The following is a 24545-nucleotide window of genomic DNA, read 5'->3' on the forward strand; positions in this document are numbered from 1 at the left end:
ACCATGTGTATTGTACAATTTATACTATCATCCATTTTTGCATTCTCTTCAATGTAATTGGGCGATACTGCCCATTTGCTATTTCGAACCCATACAACTACGTACATAGAACATACCTACCTACATGTCCCACTTTACACCCACCACCCCCCCCCCCCCTCCCCACCCACCCCCCTCCCCACGCCCCACGCTCCCTTACCGACTTCATTCACCACTCCAGGAACAAAGCGTCGAGCACAAAAGACACATTTTCAATAGGTAAACAGAATGGGGAATCTGATGTAAGGGGTTACGGTTGATGAGTATTTAAAGACCGTTTTTACAAGTACGAGATTACAGCCTCACACAGGCAAATTGAAAATACGAGTTCCAACTGATGACACCAAATGCGTTCAAAGTGAATGTCTCATGGCTGCTTTGGTAACAATAGTAACGGCATACCAGTAGCAGACAAACACGTAATTCATTTCCACTGGTGATATTATAACTGTAACATGCACGTAATTATGTGACTTTACATGTACGTGTATGCTGTGGCGTGAACACTACGATTTGAATGGATTGTGCATGTGCGGATGCTGATCACAATAATTCATAACTATGATGATTGTGCTATAATTATGGTTAAACTCCAAGAGACGGGTATACATGTACAATGCTGGCAACTGAAATCCGACCCCCCCCCCCCCTAGCGGATCGTACGAATCGCTAACGCGGCTAGCGCACCGCTAGGGGGGTCGGATTTCAGTTGCCAGCACTGCACTTACTCTTCTTCTACTGTGTATTCTAAATATGCATGTGTGTTGTTGCACAAGTTGAAATCCTGTTTCAGCAATGAATCAGACCACCATTCACTGCACGTTCCGGGGCGATCTGTGCCTGCATCGTGTATGCTATTGTACATAAGGTCGGATTTCACATGAACACACTGTGTAAAGATTGCGCAGCCCGCTAGACACGGCGCTTGAAAGCATGTGCCTAAGAGCCGGATATTTCCCTGGACCTCACGGTCATATTCATGTACTCATCTTCTGGCGATAGCGAAAGGTCAACACCTTGCTGCCCGTCGAACGTACTGCACGGTGCTTCTATGCCTTGATGCTGAGCCAGCGCACCAGCATAAGCCTTCACAGCTTCATATAGATCTTCAGAGCGTGGGCCAGTGTTCACATACAGGTCTTCATTCGTAGTTGGCGAGGTAGCTTCAGTAGGCACAGCATGCGATGCACCCAGTATCGCTGCGTGGGCCTCGGAGTATACCACTGGGTTCTTGCTACTTTGGGTCCCAGTGAGTGGGGCTGGAGCTGTTGGAACCGTGTCCTGCCTCATACCGACTTCTGGATGCAATGTGTAGTCATTACACTGAGTGGGAGAGGTTGTTTCCTGGCCATCCGGAGAATCTAACTTCGCGAACGACTGAACGGTGCAGGTAAACTGTACGCTGGGAGGCATTGGTGCGGCATCCACGCACGCAGCCATATTTCCGCCAGCGGGGCCTTGCACTGTTCCATCGGGAAACTCGTTCACTGTCCTCTTGTCCATGCGCAGTCTGGCTGAAGCGATTATCGTCCGGCGATAGCGCAACACGAGGCCTATGGCTGCCACACTGAGGGAAACGGCTACTGCCACGGGCACGATGATGCCAGTTGCAGACGTCTTCGGGTTGGCTAGAGGCTCTATCCCTGCGGTGAAGATTGAGCACAGCCATAACAGATATGTACTAAGCAGTCCTTCCTGGCTTCATTCTATTTTTTGTTTTTAACTTAATACTAAAATGCACAGTCACACGGGGGTGAATAATGGAGTGTGGTGGTGGCGGTGGTGGTTGGTAGTATACCTAAACATTCGTAAAACTCGGTCCAATGGAGTCTGACGCGAGCTCGGGCTTTTTTTGTTCGCATGGGCTGTATCATAGTCGCCACTTGTCCTCCGAAATACCAACTCCCAACCTAGTTTTTTCGTATTGCGCTTATTCTTGGATTTTTAAGACCACGTCACACGTTTCTCATGCAGTACTCGCGTGACAGTTAGTTGGACTGGCTTAACGAAGCACGAGATCGCACATAACACATGCAATCACTATCCACGCTCCCAAATACATTCCCCTAAACATGTGCAAGTAGTTGTGATGGTGGCGTGGTAGTGGTGGTGGTGGCGGTGGTGTTGGCGATCCTACACGTAGGTAAAACTCAGTTTCGCGCGAACCATGAACTCTTTTTAATGATGCAGTTTTGGAAGACTAACGTTGGGCAACCAGTCAGCTTGAGATATGGGTATTTGCTGATACCATATCCTACAAACGAAAGCCCAATACTAACTAGACTATTCCTTACGTTGGCAGGGCTGCTGCATAGACCAGGTCGCATTATCTTGACACACGATGGAGGCGGTGCGTGGCATGTTGCGTGGAAATGTGTACCCTTGAGCACAGCTATACTGGACTTCATTGTCGGACTGCAGCATGGAGCTCAGATTTGTCGCAACGTCCGTTGTCGTAAGGTTAAACATCGGCGTAGGGCAACCCGTTGCTGCAGAAGAGAGTGGTCCGTACGTGTACATTACAAAAACTGATTAGACCAGGGTTTCTGTACAAGTGTCCTGACACATACTGTGCCTACTGCAAGGTACTGTGCTTTCCAACAGGGCCCATCTGGAAGCTAAATGAAAGTCACTTTTAATGTATTTTTGCACTAAACATTATAATGAAACAGGAAAAAGAAAGTGATACATGTCGACATTTTTACTGGCCAAGGCGCTCAGTATGTTGCGAGCCCTGACATTTCACCCAATTTGAAAAAAATCCACGCAAATCCCTGAAATGCTGCAGCGCCTTTTTCAGACAAGCGGTAATAGAAGACCGGCCCCTATTCCAGATAATCCGGTGATGTGTATAACAGTCCAAACCCCTTACGTTCACAAAGTCTCTGGTTTGACCAGGTTCCATCACTTTGGCACACAATGGTTGAAGAGTTGTCAGTTGTTCCTGAGAATTGGTACCCACTTGCGCAGCGATACTCGACTTCGTCCTTAAAACGCAACACCGACCGCAACTGTGTTATAACTGTCGTCGTATTCCCATCAAACGGTGGGTCGGGGCACGTTCTTGCTGCAAACGATCATACACAGATGTTAATATTATTAGTATTATTAGTATTAATATAGCTATGAATAGGATGAAGGCCGCAGACATCACGCAACTACGTTACTTGTTCGACATGTATTTACTGTGTATTTTATAACAAAAATATTATTGAAAACCCATAATCGATTTTCTTGTTCCTATCATCATTTTTAGTATTATTAGTATAGACAACACCTCATGGCATGAAAAGAAAATCAGCCAGTAAGGGAGATGTGGGTGTTAACCAACCATGGTGAATAAAATAATTAAAGAAGAAAAGTAATGGCCAAGACGGAGAAGCATGGGAGGGACAGGTGATGGTGAATCTAGTGAGCAGATTTAAATGCGTCCAGGGTACTGGCATTGCGGGTAGTTTCCCGCAGAGAATACTGATACATACTATAGATCAAGATACTACGGCAACAATGCTAACATCATGTATGTCATATTCGGAACAGATTGGACCATGATGTCGATGTGAAATTCGACGTAGGAGTGAGATTGGAGTAATTTCAAACACACAAGTTCTAGCTGCGAGAATCACAGTGAGCGTTACAAAAAAGGTGGGACACTTTTAGAAAGAGAGCTACAAGTATGGCTCGTTCCAGGCATGTGAACGAAAAATATCTATCACAAACCAATTCCCTTACGCTCGCAAAGCTTCTGCTGCGACCAGGTTTCATCTCTTTGGCACAAAATGGTTGCAGTGTTTTCAGCTGTTCCTGAAAACCGGTACCCACTGGCGCAGCGATACTCGACTTTACTCTTGACACGCAGGCCCGATTCCAACCAAGTGATACCTGTTGTGTTCTCGTCAAACACTGGCTTGGGGCAAGGTCTTGCTGCAAAGGATCACACGCAGATTTTCAATTTACCACCTAGAGTAATAATACTGTACCACAATTCAAGAAGGAAGTGAACCATTGAGACCATCTAGTGCACGCTGTTCGCAACAGATGATGCCGGCGAGAAATTCACAGTAGGCGCCTCTCTCACTCTCTCACTCTCTCTTCATTCTGCATGCCTCACACTCTCATGTACAAGTAATATTTTCTTTCCTGTTTCTTTTTGTCATTTCATGAAGGCTTGTACAATTCCCTTGTCCAAGCCAGACAACAATAATGCCTGTTTATTCTGGTGAAGTAAAATGAATACAGTCGTCCCTCTCTGATCCGGCACTTTATAATCCAGCACCCTCGATAAACCAGCACAATTTTCAGTAGCCAAAATGTCCCCTTCATGTACATTGCAGCAGTAAATCAGATTTGTTAATCCAGCACCCTCCCTAATCCAGCAGATTTTCGTGGCCCAAATGGTGCCGGATTATAGAGGGACCACTGTATGCGAATCAACCAATCAGTTAGAGTGTAGGTGACATCAAAATCTATCACCATTCATTGGCCAATATACGGTACTCGGACAGTAGTAGGGAGGTTTAGTTCCCACGTAACGGAAACGCGTACGTGGGTGATCCACGTAAAGTGGATGAAGGGCACCCACGTTGCAATGTTGAGTTTAGTCACACCGAACAAACAAAAGCATGAAGCTAAAGGCCAAAACCTGGTCAAAGACGAAGCTACCCCGGCCTAAGAAGCTCATCCAATATTTTGATTTCGTGCTTCGGAAACTTCTTCAGCTGAGCACCCTCACAGCTCGCACAATGCGCTCCATTCTGATTTTCACCCACGTTCTGGCGGAACGTGGGTGAGCCTCCATACACGGTATGTCGTGAATCAGAAAACGTCTGTACGTGGGTCACTGAGTATCACGTGGTACACCCACGTAAAGTACCCACGGATTACGTGGGACTAAACCTCTCTACTGTCGGTCGCCGCAGAACGGGGACGGGGGGAGGCAGCCTCCCAGCCTAGACCGTTCCGATTTTCATGGATTACAGTCTATGCAGAGTTGAGTCACCGTGTATACTTCGAGTACAAGTACATTGGTATGCTGTGCTTGGTAAAATTCTAGTCTGCCCGTTCTTCGGCGCTTCGTTCTTCGCCGTACGACAGTGCTACATCAGCGTGTCTTCGAACTGATCTCTCACGCCTTACCCTGACAATGTGGAATAATCCGAGGCGTCCATGTTCCCGTTTTCGAGCAGGCGATACTGCGCGTTCCTAGCGAGGTTGGCTGGCGAACTGGTAACCTTTTCTGCATCTGAACACGACAGTTTCAGTGGAGCTGTAAAAGTCCTTTAGTGATGCTTGCTGAGACTTTCTGATGTAAACTAGCTGGGGTTTGGTGCACTTGCGATCTGTGGAATGAACAGCATAGAAATGATTAAGTAGAAGCCTTCTTCTGACGTGTGAGGGAAAGTTATAAACGGTAAAAGTCTGAAGAACCACTTGACTGTCATGCACCACCGGGACTTGAACCAGGGACCCTGGCTTATTGCCAGCAACACTCTATCTCTAAGGTATAGCGTAATCGCCATCCAAGGAGCGACCATTCAACATTAAAATAGCACTTTTTCAGAGGTCTTACACAGGTGTATTAACAATCAAAGATGTGCAAACGTGTTGGTGAGGTCCTCCACGCCTTCTCATGTTACGGTTTTATCACAGGGGATACGCACAGGAGGGGTTGGAAACGAGTTCCCAGGGTCTTTCGCCAATACAATGGAAACCTCTGTATGGTATGGTATGTTACGGTATTTTTATTTTTATTCACCAATCGAACAGGCATATCGGCCTTGTTGCCGGGATGGCCAGAGCCAACCACGGCTCCTACTAATTGATGAATATGATAATGTGAAGCAAAGAAAAGAAAAGAAATTCCTATGTATATGGAAGGACACTTGCCTGCCTGCTTTTTCACTCTCGAGAAATCAAGCCTGCACATCACCGTATCCGTTCCTAAGGTCTCCTTCAACCAGTGCTAGGCGCCCTCCCAAGGTTCAACTCTTGCAAAAATTTCATTTTTGCGTCCTCCTGCAACGTCACTACAGTGTGTTGTTTTTTATAAAGCTCATTCCTGTGTGAATATGAGTCCGTTGCTCACCTTTTCAGATACCGCACTTCCAATGCATTGGCACAAATGAATTATAGACAAACAAATCAAAACTTTGCTCAATGTTGCATGTCTAACTTTCTTTGTCAGTTAAGTGCTTTGTTGTCGCACTATCTGGTTGTATAATATCTCGTTACTTTGGCGGACTATTACTAGTTAAAACTCGTCCTTTTTTCATGCCACTACACATGCATGCAGCGAATAGAATTTTCGGTCTTTGACCACTTTGTGGTGGGTGTGATCTACTCACCTCCCACCTCTAAAGAGCTGCATCTGTGCCTTGATCCTAGAGGGTGGTGGCGTTCCTGCTGATGCCGAAACCCGGCCTCCAGTCGAGTCTCACGCGAACCATGCAATTTTTTTGAATAATATTTTTACACATGCATAGCTCTATGGCAAGAACGAAGTAGCTATGTAAAGTGTTACTCACCTACATCCTTCTTTGCCAAAGCACTGCCGTACACAATCACGAGAATCAGCGAGAATACCCTCCAGCAGATCATGGTTGACTCACACCAGATGTGCATACAGCAGAACACAGTATGTTTCTCCAGAAACCGTATGGACAAAGTTCTGGAGACATCTACAGATTTTGCACATGTTTCTCCTTGATAGCTTTTATTATTGCCGCGACATCAAGATGAATGCTGGCTCGTATGCAGCCTTCTCTGTAAGCACTTCCAAGTACAGTGTTGGCAACTGAAATCCGACCCCTGAGCTGTGCGTCCACATTCTAGCGATCTCTATTTCGTAGTTTTACTATCCCGTTTTGGGTCTTTGCGATGTGAGCGCACCGCTCAGTGGTCGGATTTTAGTTTCCAGCGCATTGTACATCGGCTATGTGTAATGGTAATTTGCCTCAGCGATTTGCCTAATCATGTTTACGTGCCTATCGTAGTCTGCGTATGGTAGGGCCCGGTTTTAGTCTTGCGCGTACTCTAGACAACAGCTCAACTTCTAAAACAGAACACATCTTCCATGGCAATCCTGTCGGACCAACCAAAACCAGCAGGATGTGTTGCGAACAACCCGTCCGCAACGGGTTCTTGCTGCCTAAGGTAAGCTTCCCCTGTTCCATTGAATGCCACACGAAAACCCATCTGTGAACGGATTCTTTTCCAGCTCTAGGCACAGCAGGAAAGGAAAAGAACATGTGTACATCGCTGTGCACCTAGACGGTCATCCATAACTAGAGAAACACTTCTGAATGGCAAACCGTGCATAGGATGAATGGGACCGTTTGCTGTGTTCAATAGTTTGGCCGTACCCGCAAATAATTCTCTCACTTCTCAACTAATATTGATATTATATTGATATTATTTTTTTCAAGGATTCTCCGGAGGCAAATGGATGCCTATCAAAGGGAGTCTCCGGGGCAAAGGAAGTGAAGGTTCTCAGTGAGTAACTGTGACAGTGGGAATAAATCTGGCGCAGTCGACGGACGAATAAGCATCCATACACACATGTGGGGCCCCGCTCAAAAACCCAATTCTCGTTTGAAAACAAAATGGCACTAGTGTGGCTGCTTGTAGCAGAAGTGTACAGAGCTAGAGAAAAAAATGAAAACGGGCTACACGGTTTCCTGCAGAAAGGAATTGGAGCGTCATAGTGTTCACTTTCTTTTCCCATGCCCTCTTCCACTCATCCCTCTTTTCTTGGTATCGAGCAGTGTAGGCTTTATCCTAGGTGATGTGGAGCGTGTGGCGATGTTGTCCATTGCTGTTAAAATGCGTCCACACCATCAGGTCTTCTAGCATTTGAAGAGAGTTTATCAAAGACGGACGCTGGATAATACAGTAGAAAACAAAATTAATAATTATACATACTTCGCAGTAAAACGGATATTCTTTGAAGAATATGGGAGAAGGCATGAACTACACAAGCACAGAACTGAAGCAAATCAGAGCATGTTGATACATATCTGGATTGATAATGAAAGCGCAAGCCAGGACAGGCAGTGTGGAATGTTTCGGAAGCCACCCACGTGAATAAGAAGAATACACGCAATGAAAAGCCAATGAAATGAACAGGTGTCTTGCGCAACTTACCAAACACTCAACCAAACGTTGAAGTTCTTGATGTCATACACAGTGATGTGCATTGAATGAGTGGGACTAAACTCCACAGCCGGAACGCACAAGGACCTAATCTCGACGCCTTTAATAATTTAACAGATTTAAAAACATGATTAGAAAACCTCCACTGTGGCACATGTATTTCAAGTACATCAATGGTGTCGTTATCGACCAGTGCCCTATAGATACCAGGTAGAGTAGCCTTGACTGCGTAGACATGTGCAGCGGTTGGTATTGGTCGGGACTTTCCATCCCGGTGCTCTGTGTAACAATCACTCTCGGATACTTGTCCTAGCCACTTCCGGCGTTGCGGTGGTGGTCTTAGCATCCTCTGTACTACCTTCCGTAGCTGTTGCTGCAGTGGAGGCACTGCTAAAAGTCATGTGTACATCGCCCACACACTCGCCTTCATCGTTGATGTTGGTCTCCCGCAAATTCGCATCACCGCATCCGCTTGCAGTCAGTTAGCTCTGGGGTTGTGTTGCGTGTGGGTTACTCTTCTTCCTGTGGTCGCGAATTAGTAGAACGATGGTAACAAGAGCGATGCCCGAGGCCGCAGTTGCAGCTAATGGTATTACAATCGCGGGCACCTGACTGGTCTCCTTCACGTCCTCATTAGATGCTGTATGCAGGGGAAATATTCAGAGTAAACAAACTAATTAGCGCGACTGTAGGCACTTCCAGGCACTTTAGTCGACTGATTGAAACATGTACCTGCTCTTGAGAAAAGGAAACAGATGTCATTTTACAAATGAGTTAATGCCATTTTACAAATACTTTAATAATAGCTATGAAAAGTATGAAAGCCGCAGACATCACAATGCAACAAGCCAATTTGTTCAAGGTTTAAAATTGTATGATTCCAGAATCGATTTTCAACCATTTTATATTTCTACTCCCAACCTTATTTGAGGTACAATTCAAACCAAAGCTTCCATGCAGCCCATGATATGCAACAACACCCAAAATGATTTTCTATAGGACGACCTCACTTACAATAGCAAGATTCGAAATGTGACCAAGTCGAGTTTCTCGTACAGAAGATGGCTGCCTTTCGCCTCTGTGGATCAACGGTCTTGAACTCGTAGCCATCCTTGCAGCTGTACTTTACCCTATCATGGAAGAAGAATGCTTGCTTCAAATCGGTGTGTGCTAGATATAGAGTTGAGGCGAAATCGGGAGCAGGGCAAGCCTTTCCTGGAGGGATTGCTGTAGTCCATTGGGCATACGACATACATGAAATAGTAATAAGATTCTTTTCTTACAGATTGATCTATGACTTAACTACAGAAGATTAGCCTGGAGGAAGGAAAAGCAAAGTGACAGACATTGACAAAAGCCCTTGTTGAGAGCCGTCTCCTTCAGTGACTCCGAGCTTATTGTCCTTCACTTATAGTGGGAGTCAAAACTGGCTAAATGTAAAAAGGACTACTCTGAATAAGCCTTCTATTGACAGAAATGGACTCTCTGTCAGTCCTAAGTTCAGAAACAGTCCTCAGAACGTCTGAAGAAATTGATGAGTGTTGTTGAACCTAAAAGTCGTAGAGGTCTCGTATTGACCCGTTTAATCTATGGATCTCTTCCGCAGAGCTTAGAGTGACTCGCGACCCGATCGCAAGCAAAAAAAACACAAAAATAATACCAAGTCATTAACAAGTATTTTCGAATGATATTTCGAACACGCTTATTGCAAATGATGGGTAAAATGTATTAAAATATACATGTACACGTATACAAGCACGTAGAGAACGTCTTCACGCTTACGTTGGCAGGGTTGCATCTGCTGCCAGGTGGCAATATATCGGCACTTCATGATTGCAATGCGCTTTGTGGTGCTCTCGAAGTAGTACCCGTGTTTACAGCGATATTTCACTTCAGTATTGTGCGGCACTGGACCCGGCTTGGACAATATTTCAGTGGTTGTCACGTTATACCTCGGTGCTGGGCATTTATATCCTGCAAGGAAAAACGTGGACATATCAACTTTCCTGTGAGTGTTGATGTACGAACTATTGTGGCTGGGTAGTTTCATACTTTAAGTCACCATTTGTCAGGATTCCTTCAAACAAGCGCCTGAATAGCGAATTTTGTGCAGGCGGCACTATACCTAGAAATTGGATGAAATATTGCTTGTGTTACAATCATTACAAGTAGAAATGGTGCTAAGGGTAGAGCAAGATCATCCTGAAGAAGTGACTGCAGTATGAACCATCAATGTCCTGTCGTGGACATGGAAATACAGTCGATTGACCAGGGCCGGCGCCCTCGGCGCGTACAGAATGCTGCATGCAGTGCACATATACATGTAATTGTTGTTGTTTTTTATTTGAATTCGCAATACCAAACGGGCAATAAGCCCAATTACATGGAAGCGAATAAAAGAATGCTAAGAATGACGCATTGGGTGGATATTATTTCAAGTGGAAATACTGATCCCGGGAGGTACTACAAATAGGTACAGTAAATATCGGATATAACGTGCCCCTTTGATTTTCGAAAATTTATCACTATATCCGGTGCATCACTATAGCCGATTTGCATGTTTGACCGACACATGGCACATGACTGCACTTGAAATGATGCGTACACGCTGGAAAAAGCATGCTGAAAGTGCATGCATGCTCCGCGGACTGAGTACCGGTGCATGACACAGAGCAGTGCATGGCAGTGCAGTACGAGTACACTGTACAGACTGTACATGTACTAGTACTTCGATACATCATGTGGCATGGCTGCTTCTTCAGCGTGTTCTCCAAAAGAAAAGCCTGAGCTGGATCCGTACTCGCGTACTCGGTGTCCAACGAGTTGCGTAGAGCCAGAAATAGACATGAGTGGCTGTGTACGCGAGTTGGCAACATCATCGTGAGAGGCAACACAGCCAGAAACGGACAAAAAGCGTGCAGAAAGATACAGAAAAGGACAATACCATACAAAGGGAGCGAGGGGTAGCGCAGCCAGAAAAGGACATGTGCATACAGAAACGGACAAGAGCATACAAAGGGAGCACATTGCGAGGGGTAGCACAGCCAGAAACGGACATGTGTGTGCAGGTATTAATGGGTTGGTGCAAAAAGAGATCATGAGTACGTCGAAAAAAACAATTGTTTTGTGATCATCACTCTTGATCATTATATGCGATATTTTCCTGTACATTGCGAGGGGTAGCACAGCCAGAAACGGACATGTGTGTGCAGGTATAATAATGGGTTGGTGCAAAAAGAGATCATGAGTACGTCGAAAAAAACAATTGTTTTGTGATCATCACTCTTGATCATTATATGCGATATTTTCCTGTACATTTGATATGGTTTGCTTCCTGAAGTCCATCACAATAAGCGATATATCGGTATAGCCGATAATAGTGTATATAGTGATATTTTAGATGTATTTTTTCTGATTTCATTTTGATTTTGACGTGTTCTATCACTATAACCGGTATATCACTATATCCGGTCACTTTATAAACGATACTTACTGTACATTGTTGATCCCGTTGCGACCAGTGCGACCAGTGCACCGCACGAATACATTGTGTGTAGATCTACAGCTTATCCACGGTTGCATGGCCAGCGCCCAGGGGTCGCTAGACGTGCGACCGGATTGTCTTGTCCACAACGGTATAAGCCATTAGGGGCAAGGCTACTTTTGACCAAATTTCCGTTATGAGAGACTATGTGACGTCCAAATTGTCTATAGATTTCAAGGACGCCAAAACGCCATTGAGGCAACTAGATATGCGCCCAATGGAAAGCACATGAACTAAAATTGATTTTGCACGGCTTACCATAGCATGGCAGCAAAGGTGACCAGGTAGAGTTTGTCGTGCAGGACCTGACGGCCTTCCGCTTCTGCAGAGCTTCAGATCCGAAAGTGTAGCCAACTGCACAGCTATACTTCACTTTTTCTCCGGGAAAGAATGTTTCATTCAATGCCGTGTGCACCTGATAGAATATTGTGCCGAATTCTGGCGTGGAGCAAACCATATCCGGAGTGAATTCTGTATCGCATGCACATCACACAGAATGAGACTAGCTACTATTACTTGGGTGTGTTTGTCGTGTATGCACAGGTAGAATCTGAATTACCCGCTATATCATTCAAGCAGCTTGGAAAGTCCATACAATGTCGAAAAGGACTGAACACGACACAGAGCACTAACATGATTAATTAATCGGAGGCGGGACATGCCTTCCCTGGAAGGGCATCTGTACGTTATGCAGTCTGGATACGTGTACACCAGGGTATAAGCAATCGTACTATCTCTACAGACAGAGCATCTAGTAAAGTCAGGAGTTGTTAAAAGGCACATACAGTAGCCATACGTGTATTTGTCCGTGGGAGTAAGGTGCGTGCATTAATTTAACATGTACCGACATGTACACACATGAGCGTAGAAAACATCTCCCTCACGTTTGCAGGGTTGGATCCGTTGCCATGTCGCGTTACTCTGGCACTTTACGATTGCGATGCGCTTGGTATCGCCCTCCTCAAAGTAATATCCACGCTTGCAGCGATATTCCACCTCAGCCTTGTAGGGCATCATCGAGCTCATGCTAACTTTAGTTACGACTTTAGTCGTTGTTATGTCAAACTTCGGCGTTGGGCAAAGATTTTCTACAGAGAAAAAGATATCAAAACAATCATAACAATCATTACACACATACCATAGCAGACTCAGCGGAGGACGTTCAGGTTGGTTGTAACTCTGAGTTTCATGCCGTTAGGCAATCATCAGGCAACTGATACTCGGGTCTACCCAACAGTATGCTTATAAACACATACATGTAGGGCCACAAGCATAAATAAATTTAGCGCTATATCTGGTGTAAGGTATGGCTAGGAAGCTGGCGCGGGCCAAGGCGCGACAGTAGAAGTGCTAGGAGGGTGGCGGGCAACAGGCAGGTGTGAGCATGAAAGCGCGGAAAGAGTCCTGCCCGCTACGTGGAGAGTGCCAGACGAAGGAGATAGTGTATGAGGCCACTGCAGAATCTACCAGCAAGATTTACATCGGTCTATCAGAGATACCTTTCAAAGCCCGTGACGTCAACCAGCTGACCCCATGCGCCATGAAAAATACAAAAAACAGCACTGAGCTTGCAAAACACGTATGGGAGCTGAAGAGCGAGGGAAAGCCGTTGACCATTACATGGAAGGTGCGGGAGAGGAGCCGATCATACAGATGTGAGTAAAAAAATGCAATCTATGTACCGCGGAAAAATTCCACATCCTGACTACACCCAAGAAGCTCCTAATCAACAAGCGGTCTGAGATGATCTCGAAATGCAGGCATGAGAATAAGTTCCGCCTCGCAAATTTCACACCGATCAAATTAACTGACCAAGTACTGTACTGCACTTTGCCTGAGCACCCCAATATCAATATTTTTTAAATAGTACGGAGGATTAGCAAGACGAAATTCGCGTTCGCGTTCGCTCTCCAAGGAAAGTCGAACTCAGTGACGGAATTCGCGTTATGAGAAGGATTAGCAAACAGAATTCGCACATGCATGGCGTTGACACGACGTACATTGTGTACAGACAGTACAGCGTGGTAAATTTGTGACTGCCCTGACACGAATCCGCGATTCGTGTTCCGACTACTTTTCCGAACGAAAAATGCGAAAGTTCGCAATCCAGTTCGCGAACTGAAAAGTGTTTGCAAACGCGAACGCGAATTTCGTCTTGCTAATCCTCCGTAGTAACACAATCCCTTGGCCTGTTGTTGGCTATGCCACTCTGCTCACGCCTTCCCATCACCCAAAGACCCCCTAGCGATCACACTGGCCCATTGCCCGCCATCCTCCTGGCACCTCCACCCATCTACTGTACACTGCCTCCCCATCGCCTCTTTTCGCGCTTTCATGCTCACACCTGCCTGTTGCCTGCCACCCTCCTAGCACTTCTACTGTCGCGCCTTGGCCCGCGCCAGCTTTCTAGCCATACCTTACACCAGATTTAGCGCTAAATATATTTATGCTTGTGGCCCTACATGTATGTGTTTATAAGCATACTGTTGGGTAGACCCGAGTATCAGTTGTCTGATGATTGCCTAACGGCATGAAACTCAGAGTTACAACCAACCTGAACGTCCTCCGCTGAGGCTGCTATGTACTAAGCTCTGTCTCTGACATTGAGCACTCTCTGCAGCTCGGGGATCAAAGGATTTAACAATCATAACATATATAAATACAATCATAACCTTGAGGAAGAAAGGAAAAGGACAAAATGTTACGAGTTATGACAAACTGTCCACCAACGTAACCAGATCTTATACAGTCAGCGAGTACGACAAAATGGCACAAAACTGACAAGGAGTACTGAGTTCAAATCATAACATTGACAGAAATATCGGCATTTAGTTTTAGTTTTATTCAAGGCAATACATGCGTGGGATAGCCAATGCCCACGTTGGGTGGTGATTACAGAGTTTGTATAGGCAACCACGGCTTGAAAAATTGAAATTCCTCTCCAAAGGCAACTACTTTAGTATATCCAGCACATGCATACTTCAGAAGATTACGAGTTGGAGGGAGTAAGGTACCGGTGATGATCCTTTCCCCTTCGCGACGTGGAAAGAAGAGTGGGGTGCGGTGGAAAACGAGTGCAGACGCGAAACCAGTAGACAAACACAAGCAGTAGGGATGAAAAAGTAAATGGAAGCAACGCGAAGTTCAAACGTGAGGTATACTTTCACCATAATTATAGCTATGGTGCACCCAGTGCCTGCGCACTGAGGGATACAAATATAAATACTTCGAAGTACGTGGTAGATCGCAGGCTATAATAACAAGTACAACAATGCTCTCCTAGTTGCAGCATAGTTTGACTTGATTTTGATTTCCCCTTATTCTCATATCCGCTAAGGGAACTGGAAATAATTTTGCATGAGCAAGCTTGTCGCAGATGGCAGGATGTATGATAGAAGATACTAATTATAATATTATGCTCACAGGTAGATTATGGATACCCGGAACTGCTGTGTCTTGGGCATATAATATCACGTTTCAACTTATTCACTTAAAGCAAACTATTGAAGGCTTTTGCCATCTACTTCGCGCTGGGATTCATCTCCGACGTTTTCACACTGATACTTTCACACCTAGCCTCAGTTTACCACATCTAGTCCTCAGTTATACGGACCATAATATTATTAATAGAAAAGAAAAAGGACCAAAGAACTGCAAGTTACGCTAAGATGTCCACCAACACCACCAGTTAATAAACAATCAGCTCATGCGATAACATTGCACGACACTGACAGACGGTACTGACGTTATACAACTAACCGACTAACAGCTCTAGCACATCTTGGATGCGCACTCCAACAGCCTTCCAACCTGGAAGGTTCTAAGTTATAGAAATAGCATAAGAAGGGGAAGGTGAGCGCAAGCAATCACGAGCTGATACGTGTCTATACATTCATCCTTGGCTCTTCATCCGACTCTAACATATTATCATGTTATCAATTTATCATCTTTGCTTTGCACCTCTATCTTGCACCTCCTTTCTGGATTTCCTAGCATCATCTCGGGTAGTCCAATTTTCCATATAAATCACTGATGTACTGCCGGCACCCTTCTGTTGTTTTCGTGCACACGAATATCTTTGGGGAGTTCTGTATTGCTCCCTACGTGGTAGCTCCCGCTTTTCCTGCCGACTTGAATTCTCACTTGACTAACTCACCACTGCGTGTGCGAGACAACTTTGATGCCTGCGTATAGTGCACACTGGATTAAAAACCAATTTCTAGTTGAAATGTGTTACACCTACCTGCGACTTCCAGTCCTGCAAAAATAATGAGCACCAATGCGATGGCCTGTGGCATTATAATCCTCATTATAATCCTCAGAGAAGGCATTGTAGGTTCTACTTTGCATGCGCTACCTTCAAGGCATCATAGTGATGTTCGAGACGCTCTTCGCAGGTGAAGGTTTACCCAATTTCCTGAACACAATGCCGAGAAAGTTCTTTATTGGTCGGTTAATGGTGCATCGCCTCATGACATGGACTAATCGCACGCCAGTCCAGTCGGTTCCAGTCCTAATTCAAGCCAAGATCGCGGCCATAATATCACTCGTAACTGAGAACGCTCGAGCAGTAGGTGGCTACTGATTCCATTTACCTCTGCTCTCGGTCAGTGTTTTCGTCCGTGTACATGTAAGCAGCAAGCGGAGAGCGCGTACATTTTACAATCATTATTATATACGTGTCCACTACAATGTAGTTGGCCTTGGCTGCACGGCTAGCCTCCGGATCAACTGGTGCGATCCAATATGAAGTCGTAACTTGAAAACATCACACGTTCAGCGATGATTTATCCGGCATCCAACTTATTCAACCACAAACATACGGCAATCGGACGTGTTGCCTTCAAGCGATTTACAACAGGTTCACTCTGCTTGAGATTCGCTTCCCGGTAGCCATTGGCGGACTATGCTCGGCCAATCGTCAAATTATGCTTTTGATTATGCCACAATTATGCCAACAAAATTTGCTGAATTATGCTGAATTATGCTCGGTTCCATCATGTATTCACGCTGTACATAGAGGATTGAGAAACCACGCATACACACACGGCCATGCTCTAAGCATAAGTTTTGTCTAAACCGAAAGATTATGCCGAACTTTCACGTTGGAATCCGTATATTATGCCGGAGCATAATGTTTTGACGAAATCCCAAGATTATGCCAAATATTATGCCGGCATAATCCGCCAAGGGCTATGACAAGGAGTCGTAACTGGGGTAAAAAAAACATCTGCAGGCTTTCTGACAAAGCTGTATTATGCCCTTAGCATAATTTGTGTCTAAACCGAAAGATTATGCCGACCTTACACGTTGGAATCCGTATATTATGCCGGAGCATAATTTTTGGACGAAATCCCAAGATTATGCCCAATATTATGCCGGCATAATTCGCCATAGTTTTGAGATGATCACAATAGATGGTTCTATTGAACCATCCACAAAGTCACTTGACCATTGGTGTGTAACTTTGTGTGGTACAAATGCAGTGCTTTCGTGAGTATAGTGATAAAAGTGAGTTGCGTGCAGACAATTTTTATGCAACTCCCTTCATTTTCACAACTCACTTCGCAACTTTCCAGCAACCGTGAGCAGAGAAGCGGTATGGACGAGACGATTGTATTTGTATTTTGTATTAATGGATTCTAGGCATTGGCGGATAATGCTCGAAAAGGTGGCAGATTCTGCTCGAAAAGCAGTGAAATTGGCAGAACCATACAAACCTTATGGCGGGCATTTCCTCGAATTCTGCTCCATTTCTTTATCCACACACCAAACATGCATGAAACTTACCAGAAAAAGTACCGAATTCTGCCAATCTGCATTATCTGCATATGCCTAATGGATTCTCCACACGCCACTAAAGTGTCCGTGATGCTCCGCTTCAACAAGAAGCATTGAACCATTACATCAAATCATCATGACAAGACAAATGTACTTCTCGAAGAACATGACACATACACATACATACATACATACATACATGTTTTATAGCCGTGGTTGGCTATAAAAACCCTGCAATCGCCACGCAAAGTGGTCATTGGCTACCCCAGCCATGTATTGCTTGGGATAAAATAAAAAAATATAATAAAAAATATACTTAGTAAGACTATGCCTGTAGCTGCAGAAAAAGTGCTCAACATCCAATTTCTTGGGGGGAGCAATGACACATGTCAACAAACAATGGATCACTCGTAATATTTCGCTACTGCGAGTTTCATGCACTGTGTGCAATCATCAGGCAAACAATATTCAATGCAGACTGGTCAAAGCATAGTGGGAATTTAAGGTGGATGCAGGCGGAAGCAAGTGTAAGGCTTAGCGGGACCCCTGATACGTCATCAATGGGCTAACTTGCCGGCTGAGAAGTGTGTGAAGCTGAGTGCTAGATGACTATAGCATAGTGGGCAGTGCAATTTGCCAAGGCGCTAGCTGTGGGATGCCTGTACTACAGCAGAGCCAATTTGCAGTGGGGGGGGGGGGGGTGCTAGCTGTTGGATTCCTGTACTACAGCAGAGCCGATTTGCCAAGGCGCTATCTGTTGGATGCCTGTACTACAGCAGAGCCAATTAAGTCCGACGAGTTACAGTTAGGTGCAATGACGGCACTTGCCTCTTTGGTGGTGTTAGGATTCAGGTGTTGGGTGCTGGATGCCTGCTCTACAGCAGAGCCAGTGAAGTCTGAGGAGTTACAGCTGGGTGCGATGGTTGCACTAGTCTTTCAGGTGTGAAGATTCAGGTGCGTGCTGGATGCCTGTACTACAGCAGAGCCAGTGCCACACCAGGACATGCCTTGCTTAGCAAAGCATACTGGATGCCTGTACTACAGCAGAGCCAGTATGCGCTATTTGGCTAAAGTCACACCTGAATACTTGCTCAGCTGGTATCTAGTGCTGTGCCGGTGTCATATAGTAGAATGACCCCCGTAGTGGAAGGCCCCCCCCCAGTCATTGTACTATATAGTAGATTGCCCCCGGGGTCACTCTACTATTATAGTACAACGACCCCCCTCGGCCGCTATTTTAGTAGAGGTCCGTGAACTCCTGAACTCCTGAATAATCCAAAAGGAGCAAGGAGCACACAGAAAATGCAAAGGAACACTGAACTTGCAAACTTTCTTCCAACTCCAAAACAAAAACAATCCAACACAAGGTGGGATGTTCATGTCTCCTTAAGAGGAAAAGTGCGCGACCTATGTACAAATGTTGTGGACTTTTCACCACATATTCCCACAATCAAGAGTACATTTATTTATTTATTTATTTATTTCTGCACCTCGTGGCATGTCAAGACAGCCAATTGAATTGAGGAGAGGGTGAGACCAACCACGGAAGAAGAGAAAAAAAGAAAATTAAGAGCACGTACACAAAGTGGGAAGGGATTAGCAACTTACAAAGCAATGGGACATAACCCCGGACTCTTGCCACAATCCATAATGTCCACCTGGAATCTGTGGTGTAAACTCCATCCCTTTCTACCTGCACGTGCGAAAAGACAAGTCTGGTGGACTCTGTAGTAGAATGACAGGGGGCAAGTAGAACGACCCCCGGTCATTGTACTATATAGTAGATTGCCCCCGGGGTCACTCGACTATATAGTACAATGCCCGGGGGTCCATCTGCTGGGGGGTCATTCTACTATAGTACACCGGCATTTGGCGATGAGGTCACACCTTGTGTTCCAGGGGGGTTGCTTTGTCGGCCGTGATAATTTCTAGCTTCTCTGTTAGACAGAGGTTACAGCGCTTAGTTGTTGGGCTGTACGACTTGGCTCTGCGCTTGACGTTCCATGGCACGTTGTACTCCTGACCCCGGTTTTTGAGCGACCAAACGTAGCTTGACAGCTCGGAGGAGTTGCGGTATTTTTCATGCCGCATTGAGGTCTTGTGATTGGCGTGACGAAGTTTGAAGGGCGTCTCAGCCGAACCAATGTAGTACTTAGGGTCGTTTGTTGTCTTGATGTTGTTGCCCCCGGGGTCACTCTACTATATAGTACAATGCCCGGGGGTCCATCTGCTGGGGGGTCATTCTACTATAGTACACCGGCATTTGGCGATGAGGTCACACCTTGTGTTCCAGGGGGGTTGCTTTGTCGGCCGTGATAATTTCTAGCTTCTCTGTTAGACAGAGGTTACAGCGCTTAGTTGTTGGGCTGTACGACTTGGCTCTGCGCTTGACGTTCCATGGCACGTTGTACTCCTGACCCTGGTTTTTGAGCGACCAAACGTAGCTTGACAGCTCGGAGGAGTTGCGGTATTTTTCATGCCGCATTGAGGTCTTGTGATTGGCGTGACGAAGTTTGAAGGGCGTCTCAGCCGAACCAATGTAGTACTTAGGGTCGTTTGTTGTCTTTATGTTGTTGCCCCCGGGGTCACTCTACTATATAGTACAATGCCCGGGGGTCCATCTGCTGGGGGGTCATTCTACTATAGTACACCGGCATTTGGCGATGAGGTCACACCTTGTGCTCCGGGGGGTTGCTTTGTCGGCCGTGATAATTTCTAGCTTCTCTGTTAGACAGAGGTTACAGCGCTTAGTTGTTGGGCTGTACGACTTGGCTCTGCGCTTGACGTTCCATGGCACGTTGTACTCCTGACCCTGGTTTTTTGAGCGACCAAACGTAGCTTGACAGCTCGGAGGAGTTGCGGTATTTTTCATGCCGCATTGAGGTCTTGTGATTGGCGTGACGAAGTTTGAAGGGCGTCTCAGCCGAACCATTGTAGTACTTAGGGTCGTTTGTTGTCTTGATGTTGGTGTCAATTGTTATTCTAAGGCCAAAAGACTTGAACAGGCTGACAATGTTCTTCCTTGTGCGGTCTGCGACACTGCCGGATGCACCCTTCAGTGTGGCGAGGCCATCGTCTCTGTACGGGCGAATAGACGCCGGATCCACAAAAGCAGCAAGCTTCGTGAGGAGGAAAGCACCCACAAGCTGGCAGACCTCAGCTCCGTCAAAGGATCCCATCGTCACATCAAAAGCTCCCCCGCTGCTTCTCTTCACCCACGTGTTCTGTCCGGACAGAACACGTGGGTGAAGAGAAGCAGCGGGGGAGCTTTTGATGTGACGATGGGATCCTTTGACGGAGCTCAGGTCTGCCAGCTTGTGGGTGCTTTCCTCCTCACGAAGCTTGCTGCTTTTGTGGATCCGGCGTCTATTGGCCTGTACAGAGACGATGGCCTCGCCACACTGAAGGGTGCATCCGGCAGTGTCGCAGACCGCACAAGGAAGAACATTGTCAGCCTGTTCAAGTCTTTTGGCCTTAGAATAACAATTGACACCAACATCAAGACAACAAACTTCCTAGACGTAACGCTGGATCTAACAACAGGAACCTACAAGCCATACAGGAAACCCGGCGACACTCCCCTGTATCTCACCATGGCCTCCAACCACCCGCCAACAATCATCAAAAACTTACCAAAGTCGATCAACAAGCGCCTGACATCAATCTCGGCCAGTGAGGACATATTTGAAGAGGCCAAACCAATATACGCAGCCGCACTTTCCAAGAGTGGATTCCTGCCGGCCATGCAGTACCGCGCTGATGAAGGTGAAGGCATGGCACGGGCCGAGGAGAAGAAGAGAAAGAAGAGAAAGAGAAACATCATATGGTTCAACCCACCATACAGCAAAAATGTCAAGACAAATGTTGGGGCAGTCTTCCTAAAACTCATCAAGCGACATTTCCCTGCAGGTTCCCCCCTCGGCAAAATCTTCAACAAGAACTCAATCAAGATTAGCTACAGCTGCCTCCCGAACGTCTCTGCCATCATCAAGGGACACAACCAAGCTAAGCTGCACCCCACCCCTCCAGAAAAGCCGTGCAACTGCCGTGACAAGGCCAACTGCCCGCTGCGTGGAGCATGCCAGACCGATTGTGTCGTGTACGAAGCAGCCGTGGGCGGCGCAAACGACACTAAGTACTACATTGGATCGGCTGAGACGCCCTTCAAACTTCGTCACGCCAATCACAAGACCTCAATGCGGCACGAAAAATACCGCAACTCCACCGAGCTGTCAAGCTACGTTTGGTCGCTCAAAAACCAGGGTCAGGAGTACAACGTGTCATGGAACGTCAAGCGCAGAGCCAAGTCGTACAGCCCAACAACTAAGCGCTGTAACCTCTGTCTAACAGAGAAGCTAGAAATTATCACGGCCGACAAAGCAACCCCCCGGAGCACAAGGTGTGACCTCATCGCCAAATGCCGGTGTACTATAGTAGAATGACCCCCCAGCAGATGGACCCCCGGGCATTGTACTATATTTAGAAAAGCGATCCTGTCAGCTTTTCTATTATTGTGTTCACATGGCGCTACCTAACGACACCGCTATTCAGACACGTTGTCTACGTAGCTACGTAAGTTTCTACGTAAGATACTCGGTACCTGGTCCTGGACCAGGGAGCTACTCCATGGCTCCTACCATCGCGCGGCCGGCTGGCCGCATGCGTGTGCATTGCAGACTTTTTGTTGTTGCCTTTTCGGATGTCCATGCACGAGGAACTTCCTTCTTTGGAACTGCTTCTTGCATGAGCTGTTTCGGATATTTCGTCTCCTGGCCTGGCTTATTTCGTTTCGGCGCTGCTGAGACCTCCTTTCGCGGAATATTACTCAATGACAGGTGAGTTGACCAGTTCCCTTTGATTCATTTGCTTGTGTTGACTCTTTCATTTACGAAAAAGTGTGCTGATTTTGGGCGGAATGCAATAAATAATGGAAAAGCTGACAGGATCTCCTTTCTAAATTTAGCTTTTTCGCTGCCGAGGCCTCCTTTTACGGAATACTCGGTGACAGGTGATCTCTGAGTTGACCAGTTTCCTTCGATTCATTTGCTTATGCTCACCCTTTCATTTACGGAAACGTGTGCTGATTTTATTCGGATTTAGATCCATTTTTATCTCTTTGCCCTTGCCTACAGTGTGCGAAGAACGCGAGTTCACCTTCTTGACGGTAAGGCTTATGTTAGATGTGTTGTCGAAATACTCATATTCATTGCACATTAGTACGTTACAAGTAAGGCACTGGTCAGTGGCATACTATCGTTTGCAGTTCCCAATCTGGAGGGAACGGTTCAAGGACTCATTGACCGAGTTTGCCAAATAAATTCGCATATCAGGGAAAATCTCCATTGTGGAGAGGTTCAGTAACTTGTTTGCTTCATACGAAACAAGCCAATGGGTGCAGTCTCGTCTCGTGAAAATCTCGTACTTGTATGATTGGATTTGTTTACTCGAGTCTGGGCTCTTTGATTTGTGAGTACCGCCGAGATTGCATTGCCCCAAATAAAGTTTCGTGCCTCCAAAGCAAGAATTACGATCTGCAATCTGTTTGTAGTACCTGTAGTACCTGCAAGAATGTGCAGTACATGTATCGTACTTTCTGTGTTGCTGTTTCAGTTGCCGTCATGTTGCTAAAGAAAGATTCAAGTGACTCTTTTGTTTCATACGAGACGAGTCAATGAGTCTGTGTGCCTTAGAATCTTTCGCTGTAGAAGAAATCTATTCGTATGTCTATTGGAGAAATAATTGTATTCACTGGTTATAAAATAGGTTAAGACAAACTCACAGAATAAATACCATCGGTCCCTTGGTGTTCGTCCTAAAGAGGTTCGACTGCATATCATTCATACTCACCAAAAGATGTGTAAGATTTTATTATCATGGAGTGCCTTGTTTATCTCTCGGTATCAGTACTTGTACCTCCAACCATAGCCTTGACCCTTTCATCCTCAGGATCAGTGTAGTTGTTGGAACGAGGTGTCGGATTCAGCAATGTATTTGTTTACATTTTAATACATGTTAATTGTTCCTCCTTTGCTGTGTTGTTTTAGAAAATCGTGGACTAACAATTTGAAGTTGTATCGACATCAACAGGATTACGATTTCAGTGCAATATGATGCACGATAAGCCATGATTATAAACCATTATTAACACAGAATCAACAAAAACATCTGCGACACGCACCTGGCGCATGGCTACATTTCTCAAATAAATCTGATCGAGAGTGGGGAAATCTGAAATATCTGAAAGGCAAGACAAATTTATGACAGAGTCATGAAATTCTGCAACAGCAACATGCACAGAGTGACCTCCGTATAAAAAAAGTATCACCACCACTACTCACATGTTTCCCCGCAGAAGAACATGCATTACTGTATGCTAGTGCCATTTTCTGCAAGAAAAGGCTTGCACATCAATGAGTATGCTGTATTACGGTATTGATATGATCAAGAGTACATGAACCTCTTGATATTATGATGTGAAGGCCATCATTTACATATTGATATAGGGCATTCCATTAATTGGTGACAGAAAAAACAAAAGAAATTATAGCAATAAAAACTGCTTTATGGCAGTTTTCTAAAAAAAGTTATTGTGTTCTAGTCCATGGACCCCGTCTAAAAAGTAAGAAATTAACGAAATGTGATAGCTGAAAATTAAAATTTCACACAAAACCTCACAATAATTACACACACAATTTAAAGCTACACGTAGAAGACCTTTTCCCCTCGTGATCCTCTTTCCTATGCATGCATGTTGCCAATTGTTGGTGCAGTACAAATTAAAGTTGAAAGCAGCATTTCAAGTGTTGTGATTATTGTGAGGTTTTGTGTGAAATTTTAATTTTCAGCTATCACATTTAGTTAATTTCTTACTTTTTAGACGGGGTCCATGGACTAGAACACAATAACTTTTTTTAGAAAACTGCCATAAAGCAGTTTTTATTGCTATAATAGTAGAGTGACCCCGGGGGCAATCTACTATATAGTACAATGACCGTCTGCCAACTGCGTGCGGGCGAAAATCAAACGCTGC

The 24545-nt window shown here is 45.5% G+C and overlaps 2 protein-coding genes across 2 annotated transcripts; both read right to left on the reverse strand.

Moving 5' to 3' along the window:
• Positions 1-230: 230 nt before the first annotated feature.
• LOC135825732 (uncharacterized) lies at positions 231-6776 on the reverse strand. The gene is made up of 6 exons (XM_065338352.1): positions 6564-6776; positions 5176-5378; positions 3772-3963; positions 2912-3106; positions 2334-2528; positions 231-1682 (listed from the first exon to the last, which is right to left on the reverse strand). The coding sequence occupies exons 2-6, from the start codon at positions 5279-5281 to the stop codon at positions 979-981; spliced, it is 1392 nt and encodes a 463-aa protein (XP_065194424.1). The 5' UTR covers positions 5282-5378; positions 6564-6776; the 3' UTR covers positions 231-978.
• Positions 6777-7958: 1182 nt separating this feature from the next.
• Positions 7959-12750, reverse strand: LOC135826207 (membrane cofactor protein-like). Its single transcript, XM_065338837.1, has 5 exons — positions 12619-12750; positions 11993-12205; positions 9973-10164; positions 9205-9417; positions 7959-8830 (listed from the first exon to the last, which is right to left on the reverse strand). The coding sequence occupies exons 1-5, from the start codon at positions 12746-12748 to the stop codon at positions 8673-8675; spliced, it is 906 nt and encodes a 301-aa protein (XP_065194909.1). The 5' UTR covers positions 12749-12750; the 3' UTR covers positions 7959-8672.
• Positions 12751-24545: the final 11795 nt, after the last annotated feature.

The sequence above is a fragment of the Sycon ciliatum genome, chromosome 10, assembly GCF_964019385.1.
Source record: "Sycon ciliatum chromosome 10, ocSycCili1.1, whole genome shotgun sequence".
Classification (NCBI taxonomy): Eukaryota; Metazoa; Porifera; class Calcarea; order Leucosolenida; family Sycettidae; genus Sycon; species Sycon ciliatum.

Coding starts and splice junctions, on each gene's coding strand:
- LOC135825732 (XM_065338352.1), bottom strand. CDS start 5,281: ATGCAGAAAAGGTTACCAGTTCGCCAGCCAACCTCGCTAGGAACGCGC. Junction 3,964..5,175: donor GATTATTCCACATTGTCAGG/GTAAGGCGTGAG, acceptor GATCCTTTGCAG/CAAGACCTTGCCCCAAGCCA. Junction 2,529..2,911: donor AAACCAGAGACTTTGTGAAC/GTAAGGGGTTTG, acceptor TCTCTTCTGCAG/CAACGGGTTGCCCTACGCCG.
- LOC135826207 (XM_065338837.1), bottom strand. CDS start 12,748: ATGCCCTACAAGGCTGAGGTGGAATATCGCTGCAAGCGTGGATATTAC. Junction 9,418..9,972: donor GCAGATGCAACCCTGCCAAC/GTAAGCGTGAAG, acceptor AATGGACTACAG/CAATCCCTCCAGGAAAGGCT. Junction 8,831..9,204: donor ACATTTCGAATCTTGCTATT/GTAAGTGAGGTC, acceptor CCCTGCATACAG/CATCTAATGAGGACGTGAAG.